General features: G+C 42.2%; 2 protein-coding genes across 2 annotated transcripts in view; one reads left to right on the top strand and one right to left on the bottom strand.

Moving 5' to 3' along the window:
• Window positions 1–13,140, top strand: part of strada (STE20 related adaptor alpha) — a 90,679-nt gene extending 77,539 nt beyond the window's left edge. The window contains exons 10-12 of the mRNA XM_048614689.1: window positions 9,578–9,819; window positions 10,704–10,746; window positions 11,486–13,140. Of these exons, the coding sequence (XP_048470646.1) occupies window positions 9,578–9,819; window positions 10,704–10,746; window positions 11,486–11,638 (438 nt within the window). The 3' untranslated portion in view covers window positions 11,639–13,140. The remainder of the gene's footprint in view (window positions 1–9,577; window positions 9,820–10,703; window positions 10,747–11,485) is intronic.
• Window positions 1–22,850, bottom strand: part of ddx42 (DEAD (Asp-Glu-Ala-Asp) box helicase 42) — a 262,098-nt gene that overhangs the window by 146,141 nt on the left and 93,107 nt on the right. The window lies entirely within an intron of this gene.

The raw sequence follows: 22,850 nt of genomic DNA, 5'->3' as shown, positions 1-22,850 counted from the left end.
ACATTTTCCCTTTGTGGTTCCTCAACTTTATCCACACAGATTCTACGTATTCTAATTCTATATCATTTCTTGCTATTGATTTCAATTTCATTCCTTGCTAACAAGGCAACCCCACACCATTTGTCTGTGCTTTTGATAGGACATGTATCCTTGGATATTTAATTCCTTATGATAGGACGTGTATCCTTGGATATTTAGTTCCTTGCCCGGATCCCCTTGCAGCCATGTCTCTGATGCCTACAACGTCATACCCGCCAATTTCAATCTGCTCTACAAGCACATTTACCTTGCTTTTAAGTACAACATGCTTAGTCCTGCATTGACTTCCCCCACTCTCATAGTTATTCCCTTTGTGCTGTGCCTAAAGTTAAATTCCTGACCCTTTCCATACTCACTGTCCTATTGCTTGTTCTGGCAACTTCAATAACATCTGCTGAGCTCTCCTTCACTTTAACATATCCTATAATTTTCCATGCAACTGAACCCACCTCCCCCATTATTTAGTTTAAAGCACTAGCCACAGCCCGAGTTATGCGATTCATCAGGACTCTGGTCTCAGCAAGTATCATGTATTCCCTTGCCTTTTCTGTCCTGCTCAGGTGCATCATCTTTTATATTTTTCCAGATTCAACTCCATTTGCGACTGATCAGCCTACCTGACCGCTCGTGTAGTCTAAAGCTATCTTTTCTCTATTTACTATCCCAAATTTTTGTATTGTCTGCAAACTTACTGATCAACCCTCCTGCATTCAAGTCTAAATCGTTTATATAAACTACAAACAGCAAGGGCCCCAACATTGATCCCTGTGGGACCCTACTGAATGCAGAGTTCCAGTCAGAAAAGCACCCCTCAACCATTACACACTGCTTCCGGCTGCTCGGCCAATTGTGGAATCAATTTGCCAAATTTCCTGAAACCCATGGATTCTTACCTTTGCTATCAGTCTCCCAGGTGAAACCTTACCAAAGCCTTGCTGACGTCCAAGTAGACTACATCTAAAGCATTGCCTTCATCTATGCACCTCATCACCTCTTTTAAAAAATTCAGTCAAGTTGGTCAGATATGACATCCCCTTAAGAAAACTAGGCTGACTGTTTTTGATTAATCCCTGACTCTCCAAATGCAGATTAATCCTGGCCCTCAGAATTGCTTCAATTGTTTCCCAACCACTGAAGTTAGACTGATCAGTAGTTTCCTGGTTTATCCCTTGCTCCCTTCTTGAATAACAGCCCGGCATTGGCTGTCCTTTCCAGTGATCAGAGAGGAATTGAACATTTCTGCAAGCACCCTTCTATTTCCTCCCTTACCTCACTCAACAACTTGGGTTACGTTTCATCCGGCCCTGAAGATTTATCTACCTTTAAGCCTACCTGTCCATTAAGAGTCCCCACTCTGTCTATGCTGATTTCTTCAATTGTATCGCAGATCTACTCCTTGATTTATATATCTATATTGTTCCTCTCACTAGTGAGCACTGACCCAAAATATTCATTTAAAATCCTAGCTACAGCCTCTAGCTCCACACATGAATTACCGCTCTGGTCCTTAATGGGCCTTACTCTTTTCCCCTCATTTTCCCTTTATCCTTAATGTACTTGTAAAACAATGTTGAAGTTCCTTTATTTTATCTGCCAGTATTCTTTCATATCCCCTTATAGCTCTCTTAAATGTTCCCACTTGCACATTCTATACATCTCTAGGGCTTCTGCTGTTTCAAGCTTTGTATCTGCTGCAAGCCTTTTTTTTTTTTTTTGTTTTTCTCTCTCTCAATCCAAAGCAGTATGCCCCTTGATATCCAGGATTCACAGGATTTGATGGTTCCACCCTTTTTCTTTATTGGAACATGTTGATCTTGTACTCTCCATATTCCCTCCTTGAATACATCTGTGTTCTGAGAGAGATTTATCTGAAAGTATCTGCTCCCAGTTCAGTCTGGCCATGTTATGTTTGATCTTCTCAAAATCAGCACCCCTCCCCCCACCAGCTGAGAACTTTGAAATCAGGCCCATCCATAGGCCCCAGCAATCTGCTCCCTTGCCTCTTTCAGTATCCCAACTCTGTTAGACTCAAGATTGTTATGGAAAAGGATATGGATGGGCCTGATTTCAAAGTTCTCAACTGGGGATGGGGGCAGGGGTGTGAGGGGAGCGGGGGGGCTGATTTTGAGAAGATCAAATATAATATGGCCAGAGTGAACTGGGAGCAGATACTTCCAGGTAAAACTCTCTCAGAACACAGATGTATTCAAGGAGGGAATATGGAGAGTACAAGATTAACATGTTCCAATAAAGAAAAAGGGTGGAACCATCAAATCCTGTGAATCCTGGATATCAAGGGACAGACTGCTTTGGATTGAGAGAGAGGAAGAAAAAAGGCTTGCAGTAGATACCAAGCTTGAAACAGCAGAATCCCTAGAGATGTATAGAATGTGCAAATGGGAACATTTAAGAGAGCTATAAGGGGATATGAAAGAATACTGGCAGATAAAATAAAGGAACTTTGACATTGTTTTACAAGTACATTAAGGGTAAAGGGTAAATGTGGGGAAAAGAGTAAGGCCCATTAAGGATCAAAATGGTAATTCATGTGTGGAGCCAGAGGCTGTAGCTAGGGTATTCCCTTTAGCCATAAGCAACCTCCTAGAAGACTGGAGAATAGCTAATGTTGGTCAATTGTTTAATAAGGGCAACATAGATGATCCAGGATGTTACAGGTTGGTGATTCTTACCTCCAGTGGTAGGGAAATTATTGAAGAAGATTCTTAGGCATGGGATTTACTTGCATTTGGAAGAGAGAGGATTTATTGGGGATAATCAGCATGGCTTTATGTCTGGGGAGATTTGTCTCAAACTTGAGTTATTTGAGGAAGTGATGAAGGTGATTGTTTAGGGTAGGCCAGTGAAGGTCTACATGGACTTTACTTGCGAGATTTGACAAGGTCCTTCATGGTAGGCTAGTACAGAAGAATAAGTCATATGGTATCAGTGATGAAGTGGCAAATTGGCTGCAAAATTGACTTTGTCATCGGAACCAGAGGGTCGTTGTGAAGATACGTTTTTCTGACTGGAAGTCTGTGGCCAGTGGTAAGAGCATAAGATGTAAAAGCAAAATTAAGCCAATTGGCCCATCGAGTCTGTTCCACCGTTCAATCGTGGCTGATCTGTTTCACAACCCCGTTCTCCTGCCTTCTCCCCGTAACTCTTGATCTCCTTACTAATCAAGAACCTAGCTCTGTCTTAAATACACTCAAGACTTGACATCAATAGCCTTCTGTGGCAATGAGTTTCACAGATCCACAACCCTCTGGCTGCAGAAATTCCTCCTCTCAGTTCTGAAGGGTCATCCCTTCATTCTGAAGCTGTGCCCTTCGGTCCCAGTCTCTCCTATTGGAGGAAACATCACCTTCACATCCATTCTATCCAGGCTGCTCAGTATTCTGTAAATTTCAAGGAGATTGCCCACTCATCCTTCTAAACTCCAATGAGTACAGACCAGAGTCCTCTACCACTCCTCATATGACACGCCCTTCATTCCCAGGATCATTTTTGTCAACCTCCTCTGGACCGTCTCTAAGGCTAGCACACCCTTCCTTAGATACAAAGCCCAAAATTGCTCTCAATATTCCAAATGTGGTCTAACCAGGCTACACAGCCTCAGCAGTACATCCCTGCTCTTGTATTCTAGCCGTCTTGAAATGAATGCTAACAGTATATTTGACTTCCTAACTAGCAACTGAAACTGCATCTTAACCTTAAGAGAATCCTGAAGTTTTGAAGTCTTTTCCCATTTAGAAAATAATCTACACCTCTCTTTTTCCTACCAAGGTGCTCCACAAGGATCAGTGCTGGGACTTCTATTGTTTGTAGTATATGTCAATCATTTGGCTGAAAATGTAGATAGTCAGATTAGTAATTTCGCTGGTAGCATGAATTTTGGAGGACTTGTGAATAGTGAGGAAGATTATCAAAGTATTCAACAGGATATAGAGCAATTGGAAGATTGAGTGGATAAATGGCAGCAGGCGTTTAATCCAGACAAGTGAAAAATGATGCATCTTGGAAGGTCAAATGCAAAAGGAAAGTACACAGTAAATGGCAGGACCTTGGGAGCATTTATATACAAGGGATTTTGGGGTGCTCCCTGAAAGCGGTAACACAAGTGGATAAGGTGGTAGGCAAGATGGATGGCATGCTTGCCTTCATCAGTTGCAGCATTAAGTATAAATGTTGGCAAGTCATGTTGCAGCTTTATCAGACTTTAGATTGCCCACATGTTGAGTATCGTGTGCAATTCCGGTCACCATGCTCTAGGATAGATTTGGAGGCTCTGGAGAGGTTGCAAAAGAGGTTTACCAGGATGTTGTCTAAATTGGAGTGTATTAGCTATAAGGAGCGGTTGGACAAACTTGGATTTTATTTGCTAGAGTGTCAGGGGCTGAAGGGTGACCTGATAGAAGTATATAAAATTATGAAAAGCGTACTTTTTCCAAGGGTGGAAATGTCAAATACTTGGGCTGTACCAGTTAGGACAGAAATGGTGGGCCAAGGGGCCTGTCCCTGTGCTGTACTGTTCAATGATCGTTCCCCATTGATGCTTCAACCCCTTGCCCAGCTTCATTGCCTAAAATTAAGTCCACGATTTCCCGTCTCTTGTATGGCCTCTATTTACTGGCTTTAAAAGCTCTCCTGGATGCATTTTAAGAATTCTGCTCCCTCTAAACTTTTCACACTATGGTTTCCCCAGTTAATGTTGGGGAATTTGAAATCCCCTACTATCATATGCCTATTACTTCAGTTCTCTGAAATTTGCCTTTATAACTGCTCTTCTATTTCTCTCCGGCTATTTCAGGATCTATAGTACACGCCGAGCAATGCGATTGCCCCTTGCTGATTTTTAAGTTATAACCATATAACTTATTTGATGAACCTTCTAATGTTTCATGCCCTCTTACTGCTGTAATAGATTCCCTCATCGAAATTGTGACATACCCTCTTCTTTCACTACCTTTCCTATCTCGCCTGAAGACCCTGTATTCTGGAATATTGAGCTGTCAATCCTGCCCCCCTCTCAACCATGTCTCAGTGACAGCAACGACATCATACCCGTATGTTTTAATTTCTACCCTCAACTCATCTGCCCAGTTTGTCAGACTCCTAACATTAAAATAAATGCTATCTAACCTTGCTAAATTCTTTGTGCCTTAACTGGCCTATAATGTCTATGCCTTCCTGAGTCGCTTGCTGTCACTTCTAATTTTGGCTGTTCATCTTCTCCTGCTGAACATTCTCCCTGTATCCCACGCTTCCTACCAAATTAGTTTAAACTCTCCCTAACAGCAGTAGCACACTTTCCCATTCCAGTTCAAATGCAACCTGTCTGCCTTGTACAGATCCCACCATCCCCCAAACATGGCCCCAGTGTCCCAGATATCTAAAGTCATTCCTCCTGTGCAATCTCTCCAGCCACACGTTCATCCAGACTAACCTGTGGATTGGTTTGCCCTCCCTTTCCCTTTTGTGGGAATATATCTCGACTATGCCTAATTCATTTCCTCTGAAGGTACATTGCTCAACTACCTTTTTTCCTGCCAATCTTTGGTTCTAATTTATCCAGCCCAGGTCCATTCTTGCCCCATTGAAGTCCCCTCTCTGCCAGTTGATTTATTCCCACTCTCAATTGTTCATGGCCATTTTCCACCATCATCCTAAGTGTTGTGATGCAATGATCACTGTCCGCTAAATGCTCTCTCACTGATGTTTGATCTATTTGCACCCCAGTGCATTCACAAGAACCAGGTTTAGCAGTGCCTCTTTTCACATTAGAATTGACACACACTGCTGTTCAAAAATTCTCTGAACACAATTAACACCATCCTAGTCTATATTTAGGTATTGAAGATACCCATTATAACTATTCAAGACTGTTATTTCCTTGCAGATTGTTCCCCTGCATCCTTTCCAAAACTGGATGTTCTATGAATTACGTCAAGCAGTGATTGCACTGTTCTTGTTCCTTTAATTCTAGCTAAGTCAATTCTGTCCTTGAACTCTCCAGCTCTGCCGTGCTCTCCTTAGCCAAAAACACTACCTTTTCTTCCTTTCGTAAAAAGGAACACCTTGTAATCGGGAATATTTAACAACCAGTCTCGCCCTTCTTTGAGCTAGGTCTGTGTTATCACCTTGTATCATAACGTCATAATCCCACATGGCAATCTGTGCCTGTAACTTCTACATGGACTTCAGTAAGACGTTGATAAGGTTCCCCATGGTAGGCTGATGGACAAGGTGAAGTCGCATGGGGTCCAGGGTGTACTAGCTAGATGGATAGAGAACTGGCTGGGCAACAGGAGACAGTGTGTTGTAGTAGAAGGGAGTTTCTCAAAATGGAGAACTGTGACCAGTGGTGTTCCACAGGGATCCGTGTTGGGACCACTTGTTTGTGATATACATAAATGATCTGGAGGAAGGTATAGATGGTCTGATTAGCAAGTTTGCAGATGACACTAAGATTGGTGGAGTAGCAGATGCCGCGGAATATAGATTGGAGAGTTGGGCGGAGAAATGGCAAATGGAGTTCAATCCAGGCAAACGCGAGGTGATGCATTTTGGAAGATCCAATTCAAGAGCAAACTATACGGTAAATGGAAAAGCCCTGGGGAAAATTGATACACAGCGAGATCTGGCTGTTCAGGTCCATTGTACCCTGAAGGTGGCAACGCAGGTGGATAGAGTGGTCAAGAAGGCATAAGGCATATGGCATACGGCATGCTTTCATTCATTGGACGGGGTATTGAGTACAAGAGTTGGCAGGTCATGTTATAGTTGTATAGGACTTTGGTTCGACCACATTTAGAATACTGCATACAGTTCTGGTCGCCACATTACCAAAAGAATGTGGATGCTTTGGAGAGGGTGCAGAGGAGGTTCACCAGGATGTTGCCTGGTATGGAGGGCACTAGCTATGAATAGAGGTTGAGTAGATTAGGATTATTTACATTAGAAAGACGGAGGTTGAGGGGGGACCTGATTGCGATTTACAAAATCATGAGAGGTATAGACAGGGTGGATAGCAAGAAGCTTTTTCCCAGAGTGGGGGACTCAATTACTAGGGGTCATGATTTCAAGGTGAGAGGGGAAAAATTTAAGGGAGATATGTGTGGAAAGTTCTTTATGCAGAGGGTGGTGGGTGTCTGGAACACGCTGCCGGTAGAGGTGGGCACAATAGCGTCATTTAAGATGTATCTAGACCGATACATGAATGGGCAGGGAGCAGAGGGATACAGATCCTTGGAAAATAGGCGACAGGTTTAGATAGAGGATCTGGATCCGCACAGGCTTGGACGGCTGAAGGGCCTGTTCCTGTGCTGTAATTTTCTTTGTTCTCTGTTTATTATGTATACTTGATGTATTCACATGCATTCACCTTATCTCTGATTTAGACTCCAATTATTTCTCCCTCGCTCTGACTCCATCTATTAGCTTTCTATTGTCTATTCCAGTGTTATCTGCTTCTCCCAGTAATTGTGCACCTTGTTATTATCTCTTGGTTTAAACATCCCTGCTGAGTTAGCTTAAATCTTCCCAAACAGCACGAACAAATGCACCAAAAGGAGCTTGGCTCTGGCTCTGTTCAGATGCAACCTCCAGGTTGTAGCTATACTATGTCCACCAGAGCCACTCCAGTAGTTCAGGAATCTAATGTCCTGTCTCCTGCACCATCTTTCAGCGACACATTCATCTGTTTTATCTTCCTATTCCTACACTCATTTGCACATGGTACTGGGAATAATTTGGAGATTACTTCTTTAGTGGTTCTGCTTTCTAGGTTCCTAAATTAAGATTGCAAGACCACATCCTCTTTCTACCTGTGTCACTGGTTCCAATGTGGACCACAGTCTCTGGCAGTTCACTGTCCCTCACAGGAAGATCTTGCAGCTGTTTTGTGATGGTTATGACTGGCACCAGAAAGAAGCAACATGCCATCCTGTAGTCACATTAAGAGCCACAGAAAAGCCTGTCTGCTTTCCTAACTAAAGAATCCCTTCTCTCTAATGCTCTCCCACTCTTTTTTTTTTTTTTTTTTTTTCCCAGTTTTGTACAGTTTAGCTACCTGTGGTGCCCTGAGCTTGGATCTGACTGCATTTCTTTGAGGAGCCTTTGCTGGTCTCCAAAATGGAAAACCAATTAGCAAACAGGATCACTGGGGACTTGTGCACTGCTTGCCTGTTTATCTTGACTGCTTCACAGTCATCCATTCCCTATCTGCTTGTTTGTCCCTAAGCTGCTACTCCAGCTGCTACTTGAAGCCAGTAGCTCAAACTTGTGCAGCCTGAAACACTTCCTATGCATGATTTGTCTGGGTCATGTGAAGTGTCCACGATTTCCCACAGGCCGTAGAATGGACATTCTGCTTCACTGAGCTGTCCAGCTGTACCTTTTGTGTTCTTATAAACTTAGTTTAACTTTACTGACTTTTCCTTACTTTAGCATTATTTTTGTATTGTAGTATATACCGGAGATTGGTGGAAAGTAGAACTACCTCATTCTTACCATGAACCAGCTCCCCCTCCTGTGCTTTTAAATTCTTAACTTCCCAGAATTGAATAGAAATTTATTGTCACATATACTTTTATATGAAAAATATAATGAAACGATTTATAAGTCACCCCACCACAATGCCTGCTTCCCTGTACTAGTTCAGAAATTTGTTTTACTAAAATTACTAGAATTTAAACACAGTCTGTAACAACAGCGTTAGGAGATGATGGCATAGTGGTATTATAGCTGGACTGTTAATCCAGGGACCTATGTTCTGGGGACCTGGTTTTGAATCCTGCTACAGCAGATGGTGGAATTTGAATGTATTAAAGAATCTGGAATTAAGAGTCTCGTATGACTCTATGGTGACCATCTAGTTCACTAATGTTCCTCGTGGCAGTTAGGGATGGGCAATAAATGCTGGCATAGCCAGCAATGCCATCATCCCATTAATGAATATTTTTTTAAAAAGCTGCTCAACAATCAATCAACTCAACAACCTCCCCCTGATGTTACTGATGTTATGATCCAACAGAGAGATCATATTGCTAAGTCTCTACCTCTCCCTTCCCCCCCTTCCAAAAGGGCCTCCACTGGACAATGTGCCTTACAGTCATTAAGGTCAATAATCTCCTGTACCATAATTATTCTGAGAGTTCTCTGATAGATGTTTGTTACTTTTCCTCTTTGCTTTCTTCTTTCCTTGTTTGCTTATGTGTTGGAAATTATCCCCCAGGTTCAATGTTTAGATAAACCATCCTTTTAGTTTACTGCTAAAGATAGTTTGTTGTGAGTTGTCTAAAATTTGGACTGCACAGTGTTGAGGGTGCAGTCCAGTAAATCAATAGTGCAGAAAAGTTGTGGCAAACAGAGGACCAAAGGCAAGACAGTAGAGGTAATGATAGAGAAGGAGCCCATCAAGTCCATGCTTTTCTTTACATTTTCTCCCACAGAGAACCAAGTTCATTGATTTGTTGGTTTTCAATACTTAGATTTCCACATTTCTCTCTCATTCCCATTGATCTTTTGCTGTTCTCAGATGTTGCTTGAGAAGCTGAATGGTACAGTGCCCTGCCTCCTGGACACCACTACTATCCCTGCAGAAGAGCTGTTGATGACAAACTCTCAGTCAGCAGTGGATTCAGGCATCGTGGAGAGCTCTGCTGCTTGTGGAACACGAACCACAAATGGAGAACAGGTGCAACATCCATACAACAGGACCTTCTCTGGGCTCTTTCACAACTTTGTGGAGTTGTGTTTACGGCGGGAGCCTGAGCAGAGGTACAATCATTGTGAGCGCAAACATGCTGTTAGCTGTTTCTGGCCTGGATTTCATTCCCAAAATTAGTCTTTACATAAAAATAAATCTTTAATGAACAAATAAATTCTAATTTTTATTTTAAACATATAAATATAAATTTTATAACGTTGATAATACTGGAAAGTGAAACCCTTTCCATTTTGACTTTCTGACATCTTGAGGTCGGATAGAATATATTGGATATAAAGTTCCTTTGATTCTGCCCACTGTAGCTCTTGCTTTGATGCTTCAGCCAACCAGTCAATCTCTATGAATGAAAATAAAACAAAGAAATTGCGGATGCTAGGAATCTGAAACAAAAACAGAAATTGCTGGAGCAACTCAGCAGGTGTGGGACATCTGTGAGGAGAATGTAGAGTTAAAGTTTCGAGTCCAGTGACCTTTCTTCAGAACGTAGAAGAAGGGTCACTGAACCTGAAACATTAACTCTGCTTTCTCCTCACAGACACTGCCACACCTGCTGAGTTGCTCCAGCAATTTCTGTTTTTGTTTCAAACCTCCGTGCATGATCTGGGACATTTGTTATTTCAGGACTGTCATCCAAGTCATATTCTGATAACAACTTGTTCAGATTTCAGTGTGGGTCATGGATTATTTGCTACCGTCTCCAGGCCGATTGTAGCATTTGGCTAAAATTAATCAGTGCAACACAGTTAGGGATTGAACCCAAACTGCCTGGTCAATGTGGCACAGTTGCTCATTGCTGATTTTACTAACTGCAGCTTTGAGGAGGCATTTTACCAACCTGTGATTTATCTGCATCACCCTCACTGGAATACTGCTTCAGTTAATGCAGCTTATTTCAACATTTTAATTGATTCTTGTCCTTGTGTGTTCATTATAGACCCTCAGCCAATGCATTGCTCAACCATTCATTTGTGAAGCAGGTACGTCCATGATGTGCAGTGATTTATCCTTCATATATTCAGTTGTCCCATAAGTCTGTATCCTCCCACTTTATTAGAGGCATGGAGGAGATGTTCTCAAGGAACAGGGTTTTCTCTTAAGCTCCTAGTAAGTCTGTCATTTTGATGAACTGCTCTTACTGCGAGGCATCTTGGGTTGAGAGGTGGAAGGGAGAAATGGGAAGGTGGGAATGAAATGATGGGAGATAAAACATTGGAAGAATTATGAGAGAAGTAAGCGCAAAGAGGAAGGTTCCTTGTCTTCTTTTAATGGTTAGCGAGATGAACCAAGTATAATTCTGTTCAAGATTGATAGGGACTCCAGATACTGGGTGCTGAGTTATAAAAACACATTACAAAAGTGACTATAATTCTTGCCATTATTCCTCCAGTGTCACAATACTGTAATTTGTGACCATTTAGGATACTTTTACTGTTAATTTCATAAACTCTCTAACTAAGAATGGGCAAGAAATGCTCACCCACATCACAATCAGCGATGCCCACATCCCAAGACTGAATTTGAAAAAAAGTTGTTACATATCTCAGCCTTGCCAGTGGTCACCTCCCTTGCAAGAATATTTTTTCAGTTTCTACACAAAGGGTTCGTGCAGGGAGGGGTTGTTGCTTCACGTTCGCTAGCTTGTCAGCTCACCAAAGCCATCATTTCCATTACTCTGACTTGTGACACGAACTGACTTTGTTTTCTTTATTTTCCAAGCTAAAGCGTCGGGTGGTGGAGGTGCTTCCTGACCTGCTTCGACCCGTAACCCCTATGACAGATCTGAAAGGAACTCACCCACATGAGTTGCGAGGAGTGGCCGGACTGACATCCAGCATGGAGCAGCTGGATCTGGATGATTGGGACTTCTGAAAGTGGAGACCATGCAAAAATAGCAGCTGCATGATGCTGCTAGTCTTTCTTTGTATTTTTTTTTACATAAAAAGCTAACTTCATTAACTTACAAATGTTAGCTCGGATCCGGCGACCTGTGTGATCGAAGCTGAATAATGTGCGTGCCCTTTGAACCAGCTCAGGTGGATCAGGGACCACCATCTGAACGTTGTTGCTCAACTGAACTTGAGAGAAGTCAGATCAAAACCTTTGCCCTTTTGCTATAAATGTACCAGCAGTCAGTGAATCACGGATGCAGGTCTGCTGCCTTTGCATCCTTATCACAGTGGAGGGGATACGATATCCTCTGATATTTCATTACCATCTTAAATGAAATCCCTTTATACCTGAATTGTTATTTATTCAGACTCAGTCAATATTAAAATAACATTTGGATATACATGCGTGGAACCATTATATATTGAACAAGTCCCAGATGTGCTGTTATTGTTTGGCTCCTGCAAAGGAGAGGATCCAGCTGAAATTTCCAATTCTGTCAGGTTAGTTGATTGGCTTTATTTCATCACACAGCTTTAGGACCCTGGATGATTTTCTAGTCAGTTGCTGGAATTTTGCCTTGATTGCTGAGTCAAATCCAAATAAATAATGGTAGTTAGCAGAGCATGGCCTTAACTCAGCTGTGAGACACAGCCTCACAAATTAAGAGATAGTAGGAACTGCAGATGCTGGAGAATCTGAGACAACAAGGCGTAGAGCTGGATGAACACAGCAGGCCGAGCAGCATCATAGGAGCAGGAAGAAGCATTTCTGAAGAAGGGTCTAGGCCCGAAACATCAGCCTTCCTGCTCCTATGATGCTGCTTGGCCTGCTGTGTTCATCCAGCTCTACACCTTGTTGTCCCACAAATTAAGGCTGGGTTCACTATTACTCCCAACAGAACTAGAACAGGAGTAGCAGCAATGGCAGTTATAGTTTTGATGAATCAGGGTCTCTTCTCAAAAATCTCCTTCTCAACTGTCTAGCTCAGCCACAGTACAGAGAATTGGACGTCATTTTGTGGTGTAACCCATCATTTTGATACCCCAGTCAGAGTCCTCCAAAGGATCTGAGCTGCCTCAGACCCTGCAACTTAACCAGATTTTCACAATCCCTTGAAATTCACACAAAGCTGTCTGACATTCCCAGTCTGGACAAGTATGATCCTCCACCCCTCCAGGATTGCACTGGAGTCTGTGGGAATTATAGTTTAATCTCTTGAACACTGCTAAGAGAAACCCACAGAAAACGAAATTTGATAATAAACCTGAAAGGTGTCACTGGAAGTGATTAGTTTTTTTTTTAAATTTTAGCTGCTTGACCAAAACGAAGTATCAAGGAATTTCACAAGATTTTCACTGGGAAATATAGCATGATGTGAAGCAGAATTTCAACCTCTACCAGACATAAAACTGTATCTGGGCACATTGTATTGAAAACCTGAGGTTTTCATTTTCACAAATAAATGAGAGTTGTTTCAGTCAGTGATGAGTCCAACCAGTTTACTCTCCACAAGGCGAAGTTAAAGATTCTAAGTAATCCCCTTTCACCACCTCAACCCTGGGTCCATCAACTAAAGAAACTTAAAATGCTAACAGTCTCAATGTTTATAATTTAAAAAGCAATCTCAAACAAAAAGGAAGATTTGCATTAATATGGCATCTTTCCCAACTTTGGCATGTCCCAAAATACTTTACAGCTAATTAATAATTTCTGAAGTGTGGTGGCTGTTTTAATACAGGAAGCACAGCAGTCAATTTGTGTACAGTATAATGCCCAGATCTCCCAGTCAGTGTTAATGACGCGCACGTTGATGTTGCCTGCAAAGATTTCTGCAACCTGAACCTCTTGTGACTCTTCCGTTCGCAACTGAAGTATCAACAGGTCGATGCAGACATCCACTGAAAAAAATGATTGAGCCTAAACAAAGACTGTCAAGGATAGGATCTCTCCCTTTTCGAAGACAGTATTAAATCTTTAAAGGTCTCAAGAATTTCAGTTAATGAGTGCATGAATGGATAGTTGTAACATAGATATCACAGCATCAACTGAGATTCCACTGGTGGCAATGACGAGGTGCTGTGTTCTAATGCTGGTTGATGGGTAAATATTCCCAAGGTGCAATTGGTTATTTAGTTATAGTGAGACTGCATACTGTACATGTCACCTGAATTTTGGGCTCAATCCTGGTCAGCTGGCTTTCTTTGATGTCAGGAAATCCAACAGCTAAAGGGAGGTGAGGACTGCTGCATGGAAGAAGTAAGCACTGTTTAATCCTCCTGTACCAGAAGGAATTGGGATGCTTCACCATTCCTATCTTTGTTGGAAGCAAGTAGGTTAGTTTCAGTGTTTTGGACTACCCAGGATTGTACAGTCCTTCCCATAATCAGTAACTTCTGGTCCTCAGCATAATGGATCTACCCTAAAATTTGGATCCCTCCCAGAATTGCTGATTATTCCTTCTGATCTCCAACTTCATCCCAGGATCACTGACCCCCTCATTAGCCAACTTACAAGCTCCTGTGTTGTTGCTGGTCTGTAGCCTACTCCAGGCCATTCCCACTTGACCAGAGGCCTAACCTGGCAATTGGGTAGGTCTGTCATCACCCAAGTATTCACGTAGGAAAACATAACAATACCTTCAATTAAGATTCCAGCCTTTAGCCACTCGAGCGTATTTGTTCTGTGTGAGTAATCAGATCATGGCAATCTGGTCCCTCTGGGAGCTGTATTAGATATTTATAAATTTGCTTTGTTATTCTGCTTGGAATGTTGATGGGCTAGGACGACAGAATAGCAGGGTCAGGTAGGGACAAGAGCCATGGTCACAGATTGAAGGAGCAGTAAGTCCAGGCAATAATCTCAACTGACTAATAACGTGAGCAATGTTGCACCTATTCATCACTGTCTGCTGAGACTGGGTATGTTCCTGGAGAGTCTTTAGCTGTAAAGTACTTTGGAATGTGGATGTTTAGATTAGGTGGCATGGTGGCTCAGTGGTTAGCACTACTACTTCACAGTGCAAGGGACCAGTGTTTAATTCTAGCTTTGGGTGACTGTTTGTGTGGAGTTTGCACATTCTCCGTGTCTGCATGGGTTTCCTCTGACAATCCAAAGATGTATAGGGTAGATGGATTGGCCATGCAAAATTGCCCATACTGTTCAGGGATGTTTAAGTTAGGGTGGGTTAGACATGGGGAAATACAGGGGTAGGGGAATGGGTCTGAATGGGATGCTCTTCGGAGGGGCGATGTGGACTTGTAGAGCCAAATGGCCTGTAGGGATTCTATGATTCTTTTAGTAACCAAACATCTAGATTTAAAATAATTGGCAAAATAGAAAAGGGGAACGGAGGAGAATTCTATTTACAGAGAGTTATGATTCAGAATGCACTTCCTGATAGGGTGTGGCAATTTGATTTTGACTGAACAGTGAGCAGTATTATCATAGACTCTCAAACAAAAAGGAAGACTTGCAATAATATGGCATTGGTCCCAACCTTGGCACATTCTAAAGTACTTTACAGCTAATTAATAATTTCTGAAGTGTGATGGCTGTTTTAATACAAGAAGCACAGCAGTCAATTTGTGAACAGTATAATGCCCAGATCTCCCAGTTGGTGTTAATGATGTGCACATTGATATTGCCTGCAAAGATTTCTGCAACCTGAACCTTTTGTGACTCTTCCGTTCCCAACTGAAGTATCAACGGGTCGATGCAGACATCCACAGAAAAAATGATTGAGCCTAAACAAAGACTGTCAAGGCTAGGATCTGTCCCTTCTTCCCAGTGTGGAAGCAGGCCATTTGTCCCATCAAGTCCACACCAACCCTATGAAAAGCATCCCACCCAGACCCACCCCCCCCACCCCATTCAATCCCTGTTACTCTGCATTTCTCATGCCCAATGCACCTAACCTACACATCTTTGGACTGTGGCGGGAAACAATAGGAAACCCTTACGATCATGGGGAGAATGTGCAAACTCCACACACAGTCACTTGAGCCTGGAATCAAGCCCGGGTCCCTGACACTGAGAGGCAGCAGTGCTAACCGCTGAGCCTCCGTGCCACATGCATTATGGGGGATGCCAGTCTGGAACTTTGAGTCGGTTTTGTTTTCAATGAGCTGTCAGGAGTCTTCTGAAAGAGCTCTGACTGCTGTAAGATTCTAGGATTCCTGGGCCTGTCTGTGGCGTAATTAGTGTTGCTACTCAGCAGATTCCAGGAGTTTGCTGAAACCCCTGAGGGACGAATTTTGTTACTGTCGGCATTAGCAGCCTAGCTAACCTTTTTAAAAATAACAACATTCTCAATAACCAAATGGTGCATCACGGATCAGAACAACGTGGGTTCAAAACATTCAATAACTGTGAAGAGAGAGACTGTATCATAAGACAGTCCCTTAAGGGATCATCCAAGTGAATCTTCTCCTTACAATTAAATAATGCCTTTCTTTAAATAAGGGGACCAAAACTGCTCACAGTACTTCAGATTTGGTCTTACCAGCACCTTGTACATTTGTCGTAAGACTTCCATAGTCTTATACTCCAACTCGCCTTGAAATAAGGGCCAACATTCTATTAGCCTTCCTGATTATTCCCTACATCTGGAGAAATTGAGGTTTTGGTTAAGAATGAGAAGGAAGTATATGTTGGGTATAGACAGTAGAGATCTAGTAAATTCCTAGAAGAGTATGAAGGCATTGAGGTATACTTAAGAGAGAACTCAGGAGGGCAAAAACAGGACATGGGATAGTTTTGTCAAAAAGGTTTAAGGAGAATCCAAAGGGATTCTAGAAATACATTAAGGACAAAAGGAGTAACTGGGGAAAGAATAGGGCCCCTTAAAGATAAGCAAGGCCACCTGTGTGTGGAAAAGCAGGTGATAGGGGAGATACCAAACACTGATGTTTTCTATCAGTGTTTACTGTGGAGAAGGATATGGAAGGTAGGGAACATGGGGCAATAAATGGCAACCTCTTAAAAAATGCCCATGATATAGAGGGGGTGGTGCTGGACATCTTAAAATGCATAAAGGTGGATAAATTCCCAGGACCTGATCAGGTGTCCCCTAGAACTCTATGGGAAGTTACGGAAGTGATATCTGGGCTACTTGCTGAGATACTTATATCATCAATAGCCATAGGAGAGGTGCCAGAAAACTGGAGTTTGGCTAATATGGTGCCACTATTTAAGAAAGGTGGTAAGGAAAAGCCAGGGAACTATAGACCAGTAAACCTGATATCGGTGGTGGACAAGTTGTTGGAGGGAATCTTGACGGACGGGAATTATATGTATTTGGAAAGGTGGCAAGCACTGATTATGAGATAACACAGTGTGGAGCTGGAGGAACACAGCAGGCCAAGCAGCATCAGAGGAGCAGGAGAGTTGACATTTCAGGTCAGGACCCTTCTTCAGAAACGGGGAGGGGAAAGGGAGCTCAGAAATAAAGAAAGAGAGGAGGGGTGGGGCTGGGAAGGTAGGTGGGATGGTGATAGGTGAGTGCAGGTAGGTAATGGTGGGAATTGGTCAGTGAGGTGGGAGGGGTGGATAGGTGGGAGAGAAGATGGACAAATTGTGTCAGGTCAAGGAGGTTGGGATGAGAGGGAGGGTTGGTCATGGGATGAGGCTGGGGGTGGGGAGGTTTTGAAACTGGTAAAATCCATGTTTAGGCCATAGGGAGGAATTGCCCCAGCCCCATCCCATCCTTCTCTCTATTTATTTCCCAGCTCCCTTCCCCCTTCCCAGTCTTGAGAAAGGGTCCCAACCTGAAACATCAACTCCCCTGTTCCTTTGCTGCCTGACCTGCTGTGTTCCTCCTGCTCCACACTGTAGTGACTCTGACTCCAGCATCTGCAGTTCTTGCTATCACAGGCAGAAGGTGGTGGTGGAGGGTTGCCTTTCAAACTGGAGGCCTGTGACCAGGATGTGCCACAAGGATCGGTGCTGGGTCTGCTGCTTTTCATCATTTATATAAATGATTTAGTTGTGAACAAAGGAGGTATGGTGAGTAAGTTTGCAGATGACACCAAAATTGGAGGTGTAGTGGACAGTGAAGAAGGTTACCTCAGAATACAATGGAAACTTGATCAGATGAGCCAATGGGCTGAGGAGTGGCAGATGGAGTTTAATTTAGATAACTGGGAAGTGCTGTGTTTTGGAAAGGCAAATCAGGGCAGGACTTACACATTTAATGGTAAGGTCCTTGGTAGTTTTGCTGAACATAGAGATCTTGGAATGCAGGTTCATAGTTCCTTGAAAGTGGAGTGAGATGTAGAAAGGATACTGAAGAAGGCATTTGGTATGCTTGCATTTATTGGTCAGTGGATTGAATATAGGAGTTTGGAGATCATGTTGTGGCTGTACAGGACATTGGTTAGGCCATTATTGGAACACTACATGCAATTCTGGTCTCCCTGCTATAGGAAGGATATTGTGAAATTTGAAAGGGATTCAGAAAAGATTTACAAGGATGTTGCCAGGGTTGGGGGGGGTTTAGGCTATAGGGAGAGGCTGAATAGACTGGTGTTATTTTCCCTGGAGTTTCGGGGGTTGAGGGGTGACCTTAGATTTATAAAATCGTGAGGGGCATTGGATAGGGTAAATATACAAGGTCTTGTCCATGGGGTGGGTGAGTCTAAAACTAGAGGGCATAGGTTTAAGGTGAGAGGGGAAAATTTTAAAAGGGACATAAGGGGCAGAGTCTTCATGCAGAGGGTGGTGTGTGTATGGAATGAGTTGCCAGAGGAAGTGACGGAGGCTGGTAAAATTTCAACATTTAAAAGGCATCTGAATGTGTATACGAATGGGAACGGTATAGATGGGTATACACCAAATGCTGGCAATTGGGACTAGATTTATTTAGGATACCTGGTCGGTATGGACAAATTAGACCAACAGGTCTGTTTCCATGCTGTATATCTCTATAACTCTATGATTATCTGCAGTATCCATGTGCTAGCTTTCTGTGTTTCACTCAAAGTACCCCCAAGTCCCTCTGTTGCAGCTTTGTCTGACTTAACCTTTTGGAAGGTACCTTGTCGAACACCTGCAAGTCCAAATACAACAAATCTACTGGTTCCCCTCTATATCCACTCTAGTGAGTCTTCTTGAAAGCCTGTCATAAATTAGTCAGACACAATTATCCTTTCATGAAGCCATGCTGACTTTGCTTGATTAGATTATGATTTCCCAAATGTGCTGCTGTTACTTCCTTAATAATTGATTCCAATGTTTTTCCAAGAATATATATTTGGTTAATCAGCCTGCTTTTTGCATCCCTGCCTTTCTAAATAGGGATTTCACACTGGGTTTCCAATCCTCTAGTACTTCTCCAGAATCCAAGGATTTTTGGAAAATTACAACCAATGCATCCATTATCTCTGTAGCCATTTCAGGATCCTATGATTCAAGCCATCAGGTCCAGGAGACTTATTTGCCTTCAGCACCATTAGTTTGTCTAATATTACTTTTCTCTAGTGATAGTGATGGTACTTAATTCCTCCCCTGTATTCTTTAGCATTAATTAGATGTTCAAAATATCTTCCACTGTAAAGTTTGATGCAAACTATCTGTTTAACTCCTCTTCCATTTCCTTGTTCCCCGTAACTATCTCCTGAGATTCATTTTCTACTGACCTAAGTTCACATTGACTTCTCTGTTCCATTTTATATGTTTAAGGATGAACTTTTATTGTCAGTTTTTTTTAATTTTCCTTGCTAGTTGCTTTGTAGTTTATTTTCTCTCTCTTTATTATCTTTATAGTCCTTCTTCACCAGATTCTGAATTTATCACGGTTTTTGGGACTATCACTTATTTTGCCTCCTTATTCTGCTTAACTTCCTTGGTTAACCAGGGTTGGTTTATCCCTCTCTTAGGATCTTTCCTCCTGACTGGAATATATTTTTGATGAGAGTCATGAATTATCTCCTTTAAATGTCTGCCACTGCTGGCTTACTGTTTTTTTTTCCTGCTAATCTATTTGCCTAATCCACTTTAGTTAAGTCTATCCTCGTTTCATCATAATGTCCTTTATTTAAGTGAAACAGTTGTTTCTGACCCAAGTTTCTCACACTCCAACTGAATTCTCTCATGTAATGATCACTACTTCTTACTTCCTTCTACTCTTTTAAACCAGAAGTCAAGGCCTTTCTACAGTGTCCCCTTTAAAGGCTCCCAGGACAGGTATAGCACTAGATTCTTCTGCTGAAATGCACTTAAACTGAAATGAGTGCTGGATTAATCAAATTGGCCAGTGTAGCTTCAAGAGAGAGTTCATTGAATGTATTAGGGATTTGTTTCTTGGAGCAATATGTTGTGGAACCGACCAAAGGAGCAGGCTATTCTGGATTTGGTATTTGTGTAATAATGTGGGACTAATTAATGATCTCAGTAAAGGATCCTCTAGAGAAGAGTGATCATAGCATGCTGAACTTTCAAATTCAGTTGAAGTGTGAGAAACCACATTTCCAGACCAGCATTCTAGAGTTAAACAAAGGTAATTATGTGGGCATGAGGACAGATCTGGTCCTAATAGACTGGGTAGGTTGAACAGAAAGTAGAACAGTTGGTGAGCAGTGACCGATGTTAAAGGAGATACTGAATTGCTCCCAACTAAAATATATTTCAGAAATGAAGAAAGATTGTAAGAGGGGGAGAAAACATCCATGGATAAGTAAGGAAGTTAAAGATAATATAAAAACATAAGGTATACCATATTGCAAAGATGAGTGGCTGCCTGAAAGATTTTGAAACTTCTAAAGATCAATAAAGGCTTACTACAAAAGTCCTAAAAAGAGCAAATGTAAATTATGAAAGAAAACTAGTACAAAATATAAAAATGGATCCCAAAATCTTCTATGAATATATAAAAAAGTGAGAAGATTAACTAAAGTGAATGACGGTCCCTTGAGGGATGAAACTGGGAGGTTAATAATTGTGAATACAGAAATGGCTGAGTCACAAAAAATATTTTGCATCAGTTTTCACAGTGGGGGACACTAGTACATCCCATTAGTAATAGGTAAAGCAGAGATTATAGAAAGGGAGGAACTTAGAACAATCATCATCTCCAGGGGAAGAAAAGTACGGAGCAAACTATGGGGATTGAAGGCAGATAAATGCCCAAGGTCTAATGGCCTACAGCCTAGGTTCTCAAAAGAAGAGGCAGCAGAGATTGTGGATCCATTGGCTATAATATTCCAGAATTCCCTGGATGTCAGAAAGGTTCTAGTGGATTGGAAAAATTGTAATTTAATGACCTGATTCAAAATGGGTGGGAGACAGAAATTGGGAAAGTACAGACCAGTTAGTTTAATTTATGTCGTTGGGACATTGTTAGAACCTATTATTAAGGAAGTAATAACAGAACATTTGGAAAGTCAAAACACAATCAGAGTAAGCAGGGTTTTGTGAAGAGTAAATCATATTTGACTAATTTGCTAGAATTCTTTGGAGATGTAACGAGCCAAGTGGATAATGGAGGTCATGTGGGGTAAAGAGGTAGCAGATTTAAAACAGATGAGAGGCATTACTACTCTCGAAGGGTCATGAAGCTGTGGAATTCACTACCCCAGAGTGCAGTGAATGCTGGGACTTTGAGTAAAGTTAAGGAGGAGATAGACAGATTTTTAATTAGTAATAGATTGAAGGGCTATAGAGACATAAAGTTGTACAGCATGGAAACAGACCCTTCTAGTCCATGCTGACCAGATATCCTAAATTAATCTAGCCCCATCTGCCAGCATTTGGCCCATATCCCTCTAAATCCTTCCTATTCATACACCCATTCAACTGACTCTTAAATGTTGTAATTGTGTACCAGCCTCCACCACTTGCTCTGGCAGCTTATTCCATACATGTACCGCCCTCTGTGTGAAAAAGTTGCCCCTTAGGTCCCTTTTAAATCTTTCCCCTCTCACCTTAAATCTATGCTCTCTAGTTTTGGACTTCCCCCACCCCAGGGAAAAGACAATGGCTATTCACCCTATCCGTGCCCATGATTTTATAAACCTCTATAAAGTCACCCCTCAGCCTCCAATGCTCCAGGGAAAATAGCCCCAGCCTATTCAGCCTCTCCCTATAGTTCAAACACTCCAACCCTGGCAACATGCTTGTAAATCTTTTCTGAACCCTTTCAAGTTTCACAACATCCTTCCTATAGCAGGGGGACCAGAATTGCGCACAGTATTCCAATAGTAGCCTAACCAATGTCTTGAGCAGCCACAACATGACATCCCAACTCCTGTATGCAATGCACTGACCAATAAAGACAAGCCTTTATGGAGAACTGGCAGGAAAGTGAAGTTGAGGTGAGATAAGATCGGCCACGATCATGTTAAAAGGTGGAGCAGGCTCATGGGGCTCAATTGCCTACTCCTGCTTTGGATTCTCACGTTCTCTCACACTGTCCCCTTCAAACACTCCATTGAGAGGTATAGCATGGGGTTAGATATGGAGTTAAGCCCCCTGTCGCAGGAAATATCCCTGGGTGGGGCTGATCTAGTTCAAGTGAGTAATTTAAGTGTTAGGCAGTGAAATGAAGATGATCAGTATTCTAATTGGACGATGAGTTTGAGTTTGGTTTTGGATGTAATCTGAGCCTCAATGCAAAATGACAGCCGAATATTCACTGCCGTCAATGTGTATCGATTGTATTTTAAGTAATGTAGGGGGTTGTGTAATCACATGAAGCAGTAGTAACCTAGGGCTGGAGGAATGTCTGCATGGGAATGCTTGCTGCTAGTGTCTATAGTTTAAACTATTGTAAAGCTGTCATTGCTTAAGTAAAATGATTAGTGGGTACTGGAGTACAGTGATCAATGAGTGCAGCACACAGAGACCAGTGGGTACGAGATTGCAGAGATCAGTTGGTGCTGGAATACAGTGATCAATGGTACTAGAATACAGTGATCAGTAGGTACTGTTTTACAGAGATCAGTGGTACTGGAATACCGTGATCAGTGGTACGAGAGTACAATGATCAGTGAGTACTGAAGTGAGTACTCTGAATGTCATGGTCTGTCATCAGTCAGTGCTTAGAGTTGGCAGTGAGTCCTAGGTAGAGTGGATGGTGAGTATGATGGTACATTGGGTGTAGTAGTCAGAAAGGCAGAAGTGGAGTGAATTTCTTTCTAAAGGCTCCTTCCTTTCACACTGCTCCTGCAGAGTGGCACTGACAGATGGCTGCTCTTTC

Source organism: Rhincodon typus, chromosome 30, assembly GCF_021869965.1.
Source record: "Rhincodon typus isolate 14 chromosome 30, sRhiTyp1.1, whole genome shotgun sequence".
NCBI classification, from domain to species: Eukaryota; Metazoa; Chordata; class Chondrichthyes; order Orectolobiformes; family Rhincodontidae; genus Rhincodon; species Rhincodon typus.
This window is presented reverse-complemented; position numbering and strand designations above follow the sequence as displayed.